This window comes from Arvicanthis niloticus, chromosome 4, assembly GCF_011762505.2.
Source record: "Arvicanthis niloticus isolate mArvNil1 chromosome 4, mArvNil1.pat.X, whole genome shotgun sequence".
Taxonomy (NCBI): domain Eukaryota; kingdom Metazoa; phylum Chordata; class Mammalia; order Rodentia; family Muridae; genus Arvicanthis; species Arvicanthis niloticus.
The window spans coordinates 51,025,631-51,039,746 of record NC_047661.1 but is presented as its reverse complement, the minus strand read 5'-3'; the positions used below and the strand labels follow the sequence as shown (position 1 = coordinate 51,039,746).

The following is a 14,116-nucleotide window of genomic DNA, read 5'->3' as shown; positions in this document are numbered from 1 at the left end:
GGACCTGGCTTAAATTCCCAGCACCCACATGAGGCTCACAACTGTCTGAAACTCCAGCCTCCGGGGATCTGATGGCCTCTTTTGGCTTCCTTGGGCATTGGGTACGCACATGGAGCGTAGGCATGCATGCATGCAGAACAGTCATACACATAAAATAAACAAACAACGTTTTTAAAAGTCAGCTTGGCTTTCTAGCAGTTCCTTGATTATTATTTTTCCCTGGAAAGTTTTAACTGGACTCTTTTTTTAAGAACAAGTTTTTTGATTTGCATAGAAATCAAGAAGGCATTATAGAGGTCTCCCGAAACTTCTACCCAGCTTACCCTATTAAATGCTCACACTGGTAGGACATGTTCGTTATAATTAATGAGACAATGCTGATATATCATTAAGAAAAATCCTTACTTTGTTCAGATTTCCCTCATTTTCATCCCTATTATCCTTTTTCTGGCCCAGGATTCTATCTGGGGCATCCCATCCCAGTTAGCCATCCTGTCTCTGTGAGCTCCTCTGGGCTGTGATCATTTTGTACACTTTGCTTGGTTTTTGGTGTTTCTAAATTTGTTTGTTTGTGGTTTGGAGGAGTTGGGCAATTTTAAGAGGTTTAAGAAAAATTAGTTGGGTCTCTTGTACTGAGCCAATCTAGTAGAGTTTGTCTAATATTTTTCTTAGTTCTTGAGAAGACTACAGAAGAGTGCCATTGTCTCGGCATTGTATCATACACACACACACTGTCAACATTGGCTGTTTTTCATATTGACCTGGATCAGTAGTCTTATAAACTGTAAAGTCGTATTCTCTCCTCTCCCACTTCCTGCAGCTCACTCCCTTGCCTGTCCTTTCTGTGTATTATACCATTTGGAAGGAAAATACTGCACTCCCAATTCATTTAATAAATGAATTACTGAAAGGGAGGCTTGTGTTCACATAAGTCACATTGAATCCTTTGAAAGAAAGCTACTTGTGAGTACAGACACAGTCGGTTTAGATACACCATCTCTTCTCAGCCACAGACTAGACACTTTTTATCAGGTTCTAAATATGAGATACACGTTCTCTCTGTCTCTGTCTCTGTCTCTCTGTCTCTGTCTCTGTCTCTCTCTCTCTCTCTCTCTCTCTCTCTCTCTCTCTCTCTCTCTGTCACACACACACACACACACACACACACACACACACACACACACACACACACTGAATGACTACTATGGAATTCCACAATGAGTCAGAAAGGAGTTAGCCAGAGTCAGTTTGGACCCTTCTGACCTTTCAGCCCTGACTCTAAGGTTCAAGGGGAAATGTAGCTCTTACCCAAGAGGACAGCTAAGTTGTAAAAAAAAAAAAAGGAAATTCCTCATTAAGAGGGGCCTTTTGTCAAAGTTCATTTTGCTGTTATGTTTTCCTTGGGCAGAAAAGGACACCTAAGATTGTGCCTTCTGCAATATTCCCAAGGCAAATGCCGCAGTCCCAAAACACATGGGAATCATCTTTCATTTCAGTTGCCTAACTCTTTAAAACCACTCCTGTTCCACAGATTAAACAACAAGACATAATTCTTTGTCAAGCCAAGCCGGTCCTACATGATCCTCTCACAGCATCCTCTTCCTGACTCAAATGCACCATGTTGTAACATGTACTTCTTTTGTTGCTATGCTTACTCGCTTTCTTATCCATTTTAAGCCAGAAGAAAGCCGCGCCCTTGACTAATGTAGGTCAGAAGTGTTAGTCTTCTCCCTTCGTCTGGGAGAAGACACTTTTATTCCTTTCCCACTGCCCCTGAATGTAGTGTGAATCTTCACCTGGTGGTTGAAAAGTCAAGGCACTGAGGAATAGAAAATAACAACTCACTGCTCATTCTATTACACAATCTCCCTCTGGAGACTTCTAAGCCATCCATCCATTTCCACTGTTGTTTTGACCCTTTTCATTCACTGGAATTAAGTTAGTATGTAGTGTTTCCTCCTGGTTCCCAAATCCCTGATAACCCTCAACCTTAACTTGGCAAAACTCTGTGTTGGGACTGTCAACCATGCTAAGGTGTACGTTACAAATAAAAACCTTAGATTTTACTAATTCCCAGTAAGACTTGTAACAGAAGTGCTTTGAAACCTTCAATTGTCAGAGACAAGAACCTGAACTATAGATAGTCAGGAAAAATTCTTACGTAAGGGGTGAATCGGGTCTGGGGAAACAGGATGGTGCTAAAGCCAGGTAGCCTCACAGCCACTCCCTTGCCTCATGGGACATTAGGCCTGATAGCGTATGCTACACACTGGTCCTCACAAAGGAGTGTACTTAAAACAGTGGTTCAGAGAAGCTTTTTCTGTGAGCTTTCATTGCTTCAGGTGGCAATCCTGACCTTCATCCCAAGCTCACTTCTTGCATGGAACCTTGGCTGACTTATGTTTCACCATGGCCTCCTGAGAAGCATAATCATAAGATGTAGCAGGGAAAATAAATTTCTGCTCTTCCCTTTGTTTGAGAGTATGTCTTAGCTCAGGCTATTGTAACATTAGTGTATTCTGGGGATTATTAGCAACAAAAATCCACTCCTCTTAGTTCGCAAGGCTAGGAAGCCCAAGGCTGAGTGTCCATTTGACACAGTGTCATATGAGGAGAATATACATGGCTGTCCTTTCACTGCGTCTTCACATAGCAGAGGGACAAGGAGGTCTTTGGGGTCTCTTTCATTGGGGCACAATTCCCTAGGCTCTGCCATCATGAGCTAATCACCCCAGAGCCCCGGAATCTCCAAACACTCACTCTGTAGCAGGCAGTATCACACAGTGGTAGATGAAAATGTTTAAAAAAAAAAAAAAAAAAAAAAAAAAAACCCTCTCCCTTTTCCCACTTATGGGTAGCCATCATTTTAAAGGCATATAAGTAGAAACAAGTGTATTTATTCACAGCAGGCACTAATAAAGCAGACATCCAGAGTCTTGTTTTAATCATCTCTAGGATATGGCATTAGGTAATATGTTATTATATTAATTTTGAATCTTGTTATTAATTTTGAACCTTTAAGACTTTAAGATATTTACTGGAGGGGCTGGAAAGGTGGCACAGTAAGTAAAGTGCACCCCATTCAAGCACAAGACCAGAGTTCAGATCCCTCGAATTCAAGTAACACACTTGTAACCCCCATGCTGAGGAAGCAAAGGAAAGCAGGTCCCTGGAGCTCATTGGCCAGCCAGTGCAGCCAATCAATGAACTCCAGGTTCAGTGAGAAACCCTACCTCAAAAAATGACATGGAGAGCAGCTTGAAAAAGATACTCAACATCAGCCTCTAGCGTGTGTGTGTGTCTGTGTGTGTGTGTCTGTCTCCATGTATGTCTATGTGTGTATGTTTCTGTGTGTGTGTCTGTGTGTGTGTCTGTCTCCACGTATGTCTATGTGTGTGTGTTTCTGTGTATATGTCTGTGTGTGTGTGTGTGTGTGTGTGTGTGTGTGTATGTATGTCTGTGCATGTGCCTGTCTGTGTGTGTTTCTGTGTGTGTCTCTGTCTCTCTATATGTCTGTGTGTGTGTCTCTGTCTGTGTGTGTGTGTCTGTGCCTGTGTCTGTGTGTGTGTCTGTGTGTGTATGTCTCTGTCTCTATGTGTATGTGTATGTCTCTGTGTGTGTATGCCTGTGTATGTGCCTGTGTGAGTGTCTCTATATGTGTGTGTCTGTGTGTGCTTGTGTGTATGTCTCTGTGTATGCATATGTGTGTGTAAAATCTAGTTCTGGGTGACTACAGATTATTATTATTGCACTGTATTTGTGTCATGGTTTTCCCCAAATTCAGCATCTTTTTCAGCATTCTTCCTGGTGTTTTTTTCCGTACCCCTTCTGCCTCCGTTTAGTGTTCATTCCAAGCTCCTCATGCATGGCATGGCTGCTACATAGTCCAAAAGAATTTCCCCTTCTGGCCTGCAGTGCCTTCTGGGACAGAGCATGTCCTTCTGAGGCCATTGCTATTCAGAAGTCATGTAGCTGTACTCAGATGTTCAGTGAGTTAATGAATTCTCCCACCCATATGACTCATCACATTGTCTAGAATGGTGGTGGGCTTGCGCTCTCTCTCTCTCTCTCTCTCTCTCTCTCTCTCTCTCTCTCTCTCTCTGTGTGTGTGTGTGTGTGTGTGTGTGTGTGTGTGTGTGTGTGTCTGTCTTATTGTTCATATTGCCTTTTAGGAGATACAAAATGGACTCACAAGGAAGGAGAAATAGATTACCAAACTAAATCTAGAACCTAAAGATAGTTCATATCCTCCAATAGCAGACAACTTTCCAGTACAAACTCTTTCTTCTCACCTTTTAATAAGAAATGGTGAATAAACAATCTTTAAATCTTCTTCTCATCAATAAATTAAAAGAAGAATCAAAAGAAAAGAAAAACCAAAGAATCAATGCCTTTTGTGAACTAACTGTTAGACCTCATGAGATTAAAATGAGACAGGATAATAAAAACACATTTCACTGGGGCTGGAGGGATGGCTCAGTGGGTAGGAACATTTGCTGTTTTTGCAGAGGACTGAGATTCCATCCTCAGCATCCATGTCAAGCAACTTACAACTGCCTATAACTCACTTCAGGGGACTGAACACCTTCTTCTGGCCTTCATGTGTACCCTTGCATGTACACACACACACACACACACACACACACACACACGAATACACAAACACTAAGAAAATAAATTTAAAAAGGTATTTTCACAGGTCAAAACTGGCAATTTACAAGACTTAGAAATGAGATGTTTTGGAAGTAGTCAATAAATTTAATGTTTTGTTCTTAGTATGAGAGTAAATTTTAAATGTCCATTTCTAAGCCACTGTGGTATTTGTGCCCAAAATGTCTTTGATGTAACATATGTTATATGATTTTCCATATATGTTCATAAGATTTTTATCTGCTATTTCTTTGATGATTGGTTGATTTTCAGCAGCCTTAAATACTAGACACCTATTATTCCACATTCTCCAAGGCTCAGCTGGATGCCTCTGGCTCAGAGTTTCCCAAAAGGCTGTCATTATTGTCTGCTACGGCTGCCCAAGCAAGAAAAAAAAAATCAGCCAGGAGATTAATTAGTGCATTTTAAAAAAAAAGCACAATAGTGAGAAGAAAAATCAATGATATTCCTAAATGAACAATATTATCTCATTGATAAAACTGAAAAAGAGTTTTACAGGTTTTTATAAATATTTAGTAAGTGGCTGATTTTGAACAGGCACTACCCTCGGGAAGAGCTGAGGCATAGAGCTTCCAAAATGATTGCTATGCAAGTCCACTTCACCTTGGTTTTAGGATGTACTTTGTCCTCTATGTGAGTTTAGTCCCTGCTTCTTAACACTATAGCCTCCTTCCTATCCATAGCCTCTCAGACACCCCAGAATCATAGATTAAAGGACAAATAATTCGCCTGTCTGACTCCATTCTCCCACTCTTGGCCTTGGCATCACTTTAACCTCGTTGGTTTTCCCCATTCTCTCCCCTGGACCCTGGCTTCCCAGGCTACCTCCCACCTCTGACCTTTCTGTGAGTCCTCTCCCCTGCCTCCCTCATCTCCCTTCCTCATTTCCTTCACTCTGCTTGGCCTTTAATCATCCCTGATATTTTATCTTTTCTTCACACTGGATCAGGTTTGCAAATGCTCCTTGAGCACTATCCTTTCCTTCAGGGCACTTAATATGATTGATAATTACATACTTGTTTGTACTAACTGGTTAAGATCTATCTTTCCAACTAGTCTACACTCCAGGAGGAGAAGAGGTGTGTCTGGGCTAAGCCATATGACTTTATCTTTACCCAGAACCACCTGGCACTAAATCCCTAATAAATAAACCCTAGGATCCACCACCAATCACCTAGCCATATCTCAAATTCTAAGTAGTTATAGGGAAGCAACTGTGGATAGTTATGAGTAAGATTTTAAAAAAAAAAAAAAAAAATTAGGTTGTTTAACAGGACTGCCAGACCTCAAGTATTGGTGCTCCACAGTTGCTGTTTCTGCTCCTGGGAAATTTCAGTTTCTGAGATAATCTTGCCCACTGAAATTGTCATTGTGTTGCACTTTGAACACTCCCATATCTTCTAAACTCCATGTCAAACCTAATCTCTGGTGTAGTAGTATGAAGAAGTTCAGTTAGGGACCAGTGAGTGGGTAAAAACACTTACTATACAAACCTGATGACCTCAGGTTGATCCCTGGAATCCACATGTGAAGCCAGATGTGACTGTGGGCATCTGTAATCTCAGCAGTCCTGTGGTAAGATATGAAATGGAGACAGGAGACTCTCCTGGAATTTCACAGGCCAGCTAGCACTGCAGAGACCACAGAGGCTGCCTTGAAAACAAGGTGATCGTGAAGGCTTCTCTCATGAATGGGACTAAGGGTCTTTTTTTCCTTAATCTTTTATTAGCTTTTTGGTTATTACATCTTTATATTATTTTCATGTTTTTATGTCAGTACCAGACTGTTTTTATTACTATAGCTCTGTAATATAATTTGAAATATGGGATGTTACTACCCCCAGCAGGTTTTTGTTGTTGTTGTTGTTCAGGATTGTTTTACGTATCATGGGTCTTTTGTATTTCCATATGAAATTTATGATGGCTGTTTTTGATTTCTGGGAGGAATTGCATTAGAGTTTTGATGAGGAGTGTATTGGATCTGTAGAGAGCTTTTGGTAGGATGACAATTTTTACTCTGTTAACACTGCCAACAGAAAATCTTTGCCTCATCTTAAATTTCTTCTTCTTTGTTGTCTCAGGATTCTCAGTGCACAAGTTTTTCACTTCTCCTTGAAATCTCTCTCTCTCTCTTCTCTCTTTCTCTTCTCTCTCTGTCTCTCTGTCTCTGTCTCTCTCTGTCTCTCTCTGTCTCTCTCTCTCTCTGTGTGTGTGTGTGTGTGTGTGTGTGTGTGTGTGTGTGTGTGTGTCAGTGTGAGTTGTGGCTTGTCACTCTTGTTGAAATCATTATGAGTCATACTGTTTCCTTGAATTCTTTCTTGGTCATTTGTCATTCATTCACATGAAGCCACTGGTTTTGTGTGTCCGTTCTATGTCCTGCTGATATTTGCTGAGTATGATATTTTATCAGTGGTAGCAGGTTCCTTGCCGACATTAGGTTTTTTATGCATACAATCATATCATCTGCAAACTACACTACTTTGACTTTTTCCTTTCCTACCTGTATCCTCTTTATCTCCTTCTCTTATCTTACTGTGCCAGCAAAGACTTCAAGTACTATGTTGAACAGCAATGAAGAAAATGGCCATTCTGTTCTGTTCTTGATTTTAATGGAAATACTTTGAGTTTTTCTCTATTTAGGATGATAGGATATAAGCTTTCCATAGATTGCCTTTATTATCTTGAGATATATCCCATGTATCCCTAATCTCTCCAGAACTTTTATTGTGAATGGATGTTGGATTTTGGCAGACGTATATTCCTTGGTTCACTTGGGCTGTTATAATAAAGATCTTTAAAGTAGTAAACATAAATAATAGTTTTTATCACAGTTCTGTGACTAAGAAGTCCAAAACCAAGGTCCTATCAGATTGGCAGCTTGTGAGGGTCTGACACTACATCCAAAATGGTGCATGCCTTGAACACCGTGTCCTTCCATGTGGAAAGGATGGAAGGGCTAAGAGGCTGATCTGGGCTTCTCATTTGTTTTGGAGGTCCCCCAAAATACCCACGTACCCAGTGATTCACTGGAAGGCCTCATGAGACTTGACATGCATCTGTGATCAAAGCCTATTGTATGTATTGATACTACATCAAAATTGTACACAACAGGGTCAGTAGAAAATGAAGACACAGAGAAATCTAGATCGGTCCACTCAAAGGCTCCTGATGCTCCATCTGGGGTCAGCCTGAGTATGCCCTTTACCCTGCTATCAATATATGCAATCGTGTATCTACAGTATCCAGCTGACTGAAGTCCCAGTGTGATATTTCAGTGTCTATTGTGGTACATGACCAGTATAAACCATACTCTCTATTTTGAACTGTGATCCTTCCCTGGCTTTTACTATATCGTGCAATACTCTGGTGATCTTGGGCAACAGCAATGAGCCACAGCTTCCAGTCAGCTTTGTGATCACAAAGGCAGACAAATGCTACGATTTCAAGAACTGTGTGGCTAAACCTTGGTGTTCAATAATAGGTTAAGTATATTAAGTGGTGTGTGTGTGTGTGTGTGTGTGTTACTTTACAATATTGAACGTATTCTGTGCTTTTGAAGATGTATCTCCATTATTAGTTGAAGAGCACCTGTTCATACAATGTTTTTAAACCACAACCTTAACACCCAAAGTTCATATTAGGACTACTGACATGGACACCCTTTGCCTGAAAAAAAAAAAAAATGACCAAATTTTCAGGAAACAGTGGATGCTTGCTGTGAATTACCAGAAGAGTGTATGTTCTCTTTTTTATTTTGTCTTCTGTCATGTTATTTTCTTTAACAGGCAGACTTTCCACGGCTTAAGGAAGAACCATGGATTTCAAGCGTGTGAAGGAGTATTTAGCCTGGCTCTACTATCAATACCAAATCATCACCTGCTGTGCTGTTATGGAGCCTTGGGAACAATCCATGACCAATACCATTTTGCTAACCATTGTTGCTATGGTGGTATACACTGCCTATGTCTTCATCCCCATTCACATTCGCCTGGCTTGGGAATTTTTCTCCAAAATATGTGGCTATAACAGTTCAATTTCTAACTGATCTTATCGGAATTCTGTGAAATGGCATAGTGTATTCACGTTGCTTACAACTTACTGACTTGGGTGACTGTATCATCTTTCACCTCTGACCTGACCAGCACTCTTTCTATGCACTGTCACACACATCCTGCCTGGAGTATGAGATAGGCGTCTTCCCACTTGCTTTTGCACATGCAGCATTGTGCATCAGATGATGGAAAAGGCAATGATTTTAACCCCATAGCCCACATTTGCTCAACTCAACTCAATGGCTTTAGATTTCTTTTGAAATCAGGATGCTTTGAAATAAAACTTTTCTAGAAAAATAGGCTTATAAGAGACATGACAGAGTTATATTTACACTACTCTGTTCATATTATTCTATACAAAAGGATATGTTGCAAAAGAATTCTTCATAGACTACTATCAAAAGCACCCTGTGCTTGTTTACAATTTATCAAAAGATGGGAATAAAATAGATGGACCTTTAAGGTCTTATTTTCCGGTGAATAGCTAATACCTAAAATTCATTTCTTCTATTTTTCATTTTTTTTTGTTGCTTTCCCTAAAATTCTTTTACTTCAAAGTAATAGGCCAGAGATAATTATCTTTTTTTCAGATTTGGTTTCAGCTTTGTTTTAAATGCTCCTGAAGCCTGGCTTTATCACAGCTTTAAAGGAATGATGATTTTTTTTTAGGTGAACAAATAACTGTTATGCTACAGAATAATTTGTTTAAGAAACAAAGTATAACCAAAGCAAATTCAGATATTGTAACTTTTGATCACGCCCCACCTTACATGATGCAGGAGAAAAAAGAAGGGAGAGTGTTGTTTTGCTTTGCCTTTGGTGAGAGGAAGGAAAACTGCATGTCCTGGGCTACAGGAAGAAAAGCTGATAAATAGGCTGGAAGTAATAGCCAAGCAGCGGGAAGTCGACAGCTCCAGTTAAAGGCTTTGATATAGCAGCTCCTCTGCACAGCAGAAACAAGATTTATTAAATTTCTCTCAAAATGTTTATCTTCAAAGCAAGTATAAGATTTTAATTATAGTGCCGAGTCAAACATAAAAGCCAAAGACCAAACCTTGTAGTTTTTCTTTCCTCCCAATAAATATTAATGTTAGTGATTCTGGAGGGTAAAAAATAAATAAATAAACAGGTTTTGAACACTATTAGCACCTTTGTTTTAGGAGGAAAATATTCCAGGGAGTCATATAAAGAAAGACATTGGGCTTGCAAAACCAACCTGCATGTCTGTTTAAAAAATGAAACGCACATTTTAAAGAGAAACCAGATATGAAATATATACTTGTTGATTTTTGCAAAAATAAAATTAAGTTTACTTTTATAAGCAAATGCCCAGTTTGGACATGTGTCTCCTTTCTTCACGATATATTACAGCGTACTCTCCAGATGACTTCCTCCTAATCTAACAAAGAAATGGATCTCACAATGGTAGAATTAAACTAACGTTTGCTCCGTACTTTAATCATTGACATGATGGAACACTTGACAGGACCAGCTTCAGGAAGGCAGGGCTTCTCCAGCTCACTGCTGGAAGGCACAGCACACGGTGGTGGAGAAGGCATGGTAGCAGAAGCCTGAGGCAACTGGTCACAGTCAGGAAGCAGAGAGCATTGGATGCTGGTAACCAATCCACTGCCTCCTTCTTATTCAACCCAGGACCCTACTCCAAGGAATAATGTTGCCCATTTCAAGATTAGCCTTTCAACCCTAGAACTTTCTGGAAAAAAATCCTTATAGACATACTCAGAGAGGTTTCTATGGTAGCTCTAAATCAAATTAAGTTGACAATGAAGATTAACCATACTAATGAACTTCTCGGTGCTTTATACACATTTTACAGGTAACATGACTTCAGTTACAGGAAGGAGCTTAGGGTTTAGAAAACACAAGTTTCTTGTTCAAAGTCAGTTAGCTACAAGCAGCGTGGTAAGGTATGAACCACACTGAGCAATGTGGAGATTCATCCTAGTCAGCCTATGGAAGCTCATGGGAGAATAACAGGAGCAATGACTGTCGAGCAAATGGAACTGTGTCACCAGACAAAAACTTGGTCAGGTCGAGTAGATTCAGAAACTCCAGTACCCTCATACCTGAGGACAGTAGGAGTTTCCTGTCCTGGAACACATGGCCATGACACCCCATGGAGGGGACAGTGACAATCAGTCACATAGGGGCAGCACTGAAGCCCCTCCACAAGCCCCCGACCTTGGCTGCTAGGTATGTCCCAACAACGCCCAGTTGCCTCCTTATCTTTAATTCCTCCCCTACACTTGTAGGAACCCTATACCAACCCCAGGGGTTGCTGGAATGGCTCCACACTCCAATGAGTGGCACCCCAAATTCTAAATGAAGTGAACGCATTCATTAATATGATTTAAAATGGCAGGGATAGAATCCTGCAAACCCTAGGAAAAGAGCCTGACGTTGCCACCTCTTTTTTCCCTCTGATATTCAATGGCTAATCAAAAATCACTCCGGCTTTGCTATTAGCTTAATAGGATTCCCAGGAAAAACTGACAACCATTATCCTCACAGTAAAGGGCCTCTGCCCTCCCTCTGTTGTGATGGCTGCCCCCAAACTAGTTTCAAAAAAAAAATAGCTGGAGCCCCCTCAATATTTACCAATGAGGAAAAAAGGGGAGCTGCAGCAATAATATACTACTCCCCTGAGGATGAACCCCTATTCTCCAATTCACAGAACTGCCCCATCATTCCCACCAACATAAAGAATATGCTCTCTATGTACTCCTAAAAGAAGTCAAGGGCACCAAATTGGATTCCAGTTGCTGTTCTGTGAACCAGACAAGCTCTGCCGAGATCTGCAGGGCTCTGGCCCTGCCAAAGCGTCCAAAGAGTTACACTCTCCCAAGGGGAGAAATCTAGGCGAGCTACTGGGTCTCTTACTTAGCTGCTGCTCCAGAGTGAGCAGCTAGGAACCAAGATCAGATCCACTGAGTGGGAAGTGACCGCAGTAGGCGTGAGTCAAGCAGTTTCCATCAGCAAAAGCTTCCAGAGACAGTTTCTGTTCCCCAAAGTGTTATGGCTCTATACAACAGGCACTCTCAGACAGTCTTTGATGAAATAACTTGTGTATGTTTTATTCCTTGTGGACAGGGTCTTATATACATTTTGGGGTAGATTGGGGTCTAAGAGCAGATACCTTCTATTGGCTTGGTCTGCGATGTTGGGGATGCCTCATCTGCATGTGGAGGGGTTTCGGGCACTGCCCCTATGTGACTGATTGTCACAGTCCTCTCCATGGAGTGTCCTGGTCATGTGTTCCAGGACAGGAACCTGGTCTGGAGTAGGTGAAGCTTCTACCATCCTTAGGTATGAGGGTACCAGGGTTTCTGAATTTACTCAACCTTACCAAGTTTTTGTCTAGTGACACAGTTCCACTCGCCCCACAGATGACTGTCACTGACGATTACAAAGCAGGATCCTGTCACATAAGGAAGGCAAGAGAATGAAGAGGTAGCCACTATTGGAATCCCAGCTGCTGCCTTTATTGCTCTACCTGGGGGATGGGGGACGGGGGTGCGGTTCTGTTTGCTCAGCCCTTTTGCATTCCCAGAACCATCGCTTTCACATTTAGTTAACAGTTAAGAATGGCCTTGAATGCTTTCTGAGTTCACAGTGATTCAACACCCTTCTGTACCCTTAGAACTCAGTCACAAAGAATTCTAGGCTTTGACCTTCTTCTAATTTAAAAGTTCCTTCTAAAACTAAGAGTTAAAATAAACACCAATAGACAGAGGAGAACTTAATAAGAACTATTACAAAACACCATGCTGGGATGTCACATCAAAGGTAACCATTGTCTCTGAACAATCAAATACAGGGTCCAAAAAGTATAGAAGAAATAGGTTTGGTTTTGAGGTTTGGTTTGGTTTGGTTTGGTTTGGTTTGGTTTGGTTTGGTTTGGTTTGGTTTGGTTTGGTTTGTTTTGTTTTGTTTTGTTTTGTTTTGTTTTGTTTTGTTTTGTTTTTAAAAGCTACCAGTGTATGGAGGGAAGAGGAAAGCCGTACCTGCCCACTTGCTGATGCTCCAGATCTGACAGCTTTGTTCTCACTTTGACCACAGACAGCCTGGACCAGCAGAAACACTTTCTGTGTGTCTGTGTGTTTTTCCTTTGCTTCCACTATATGATTATTTCAGTGATGTGCTTAGAACTTTGAGACAAGAAAATCCAAAGGGTCTAAGGTTCCAGGAGACTATAGTGTTTGTCACTGAGTAAAATAGGACTCATAAAATGTATCAGCCAAGGCAGTGTGTGTGTGTGTGTGTGTGTCTCCACACCTGTTTTATCTAATCTTATAACAACAAAAAAAATGCCAAGAAGTCACAGAGTTTAACATAGCATCACTGATTAGCCTACATTTCGTGTAAAAATTAAATCGCTAACACAGTTTTTACTTTTCCTTTCCTGTCACTAACTCATGTGGGTCCTATAAGTAGTGTGCTTCTAGAAGGCAGCATCACCCTTGTTTCAGAATGCCCAGTGTCTAGCCAGGTGCTTTGTACAAGGACTAGCAGGCAGCCACCACACAGAGCACTATTCAGCTCCCCAAGCTCTGGACAAGCAAGCTTGGCCTGTGTATCAGGCACCTCAACATGAGAAGCATCTGATTGTGGGTCTAAAAAGTTGCCTTCACTCACATGACAGATTCACCAAAAGCTAACCAGGCATCGATGCGTAGGTAAAGGGAATAAAGAGAAATGACTAAATAGTAGATGAAAATTATAACAAACTAGGCGACAGGCATTCTGGAGTTGTTCATAAAATCCCCTTATCTTTGAACATTTGGAAAAATATTAGCCTACTGTATGCCAGTAGTCAGATTTGATAAGGAAGAAAACTAAGCAGACAAAAATTGAAATTGTCAACAACACACACACCACACACACACACACACACACACACACACACACACACACACAAAACCCCATAACTCTCTCTTCTCAAAGGAAATGAAATGTAGCCGATCTTGCAGCCAAATTTGACTGACCATGGCCTGGAAAAGCACATATTTGGGTTACCCCACTTCCCTGTTTTCTAAAGTGGAAACAGTTTTATAATAATAGAACAAAGAAAAGCATAAATCAAAGCAATTTGAAAACATACTGGTAGGGCCATCAGCAAAACAAGTTGCAGACAGACAGATGAGCCTGGGATGTTATCTGATTGTATTCTTAGCACTTTGGTTGGTGCAGAAGAGAGTTTTAAGATAATACATTGTGAAGGTTTTAATCTGTTTATCAGGATGTTAGGTCTGATACAGAGGTAGCCAGGGAATGGCTATTCAGTAAGTAGGCTGAAAACTGCTCAAGATTTGTTGTGGCCCAGGCTGCCCCACGTTTGGGGGCCCAAGTGTCCCGGACTGTTCTGTCAATGTT

General features: G+C 41.0%; 1 protein-coding gene across 2 annotated transcripts in view; it reads left to right on the top strand.

Annotated features, from left to right (window-relative positions):
• The window catches only part of Sptssb (serine palmitoyltransferase small subunit B), a 29,305-nt gene extending 20,329 nt beyond the window's left edge, over positions 1 to 8,976 (top strand). For both annotated transcript variants that reach the window (XM_034500608.2, XM_076932509.1), the window contains one exon: positions 8,456 to 8,976. In XM_034500608.2, coding sequence (XP_034356499.1) covers positions 8,485 to 8,715 — 231 coding nt within the window. In that variant the 5' untranslated portion in view covers positions 8,456 to 8,484 and the 3' untranslated portion in view covers positions 8,716 to 8,976. The remainder of the gene's footprint in view (positions 1 to 8,455) is intronic.
• The last annotated feature ends 5,140 nt before the right edge of the window (positions 8,977 to 14,116 follow it).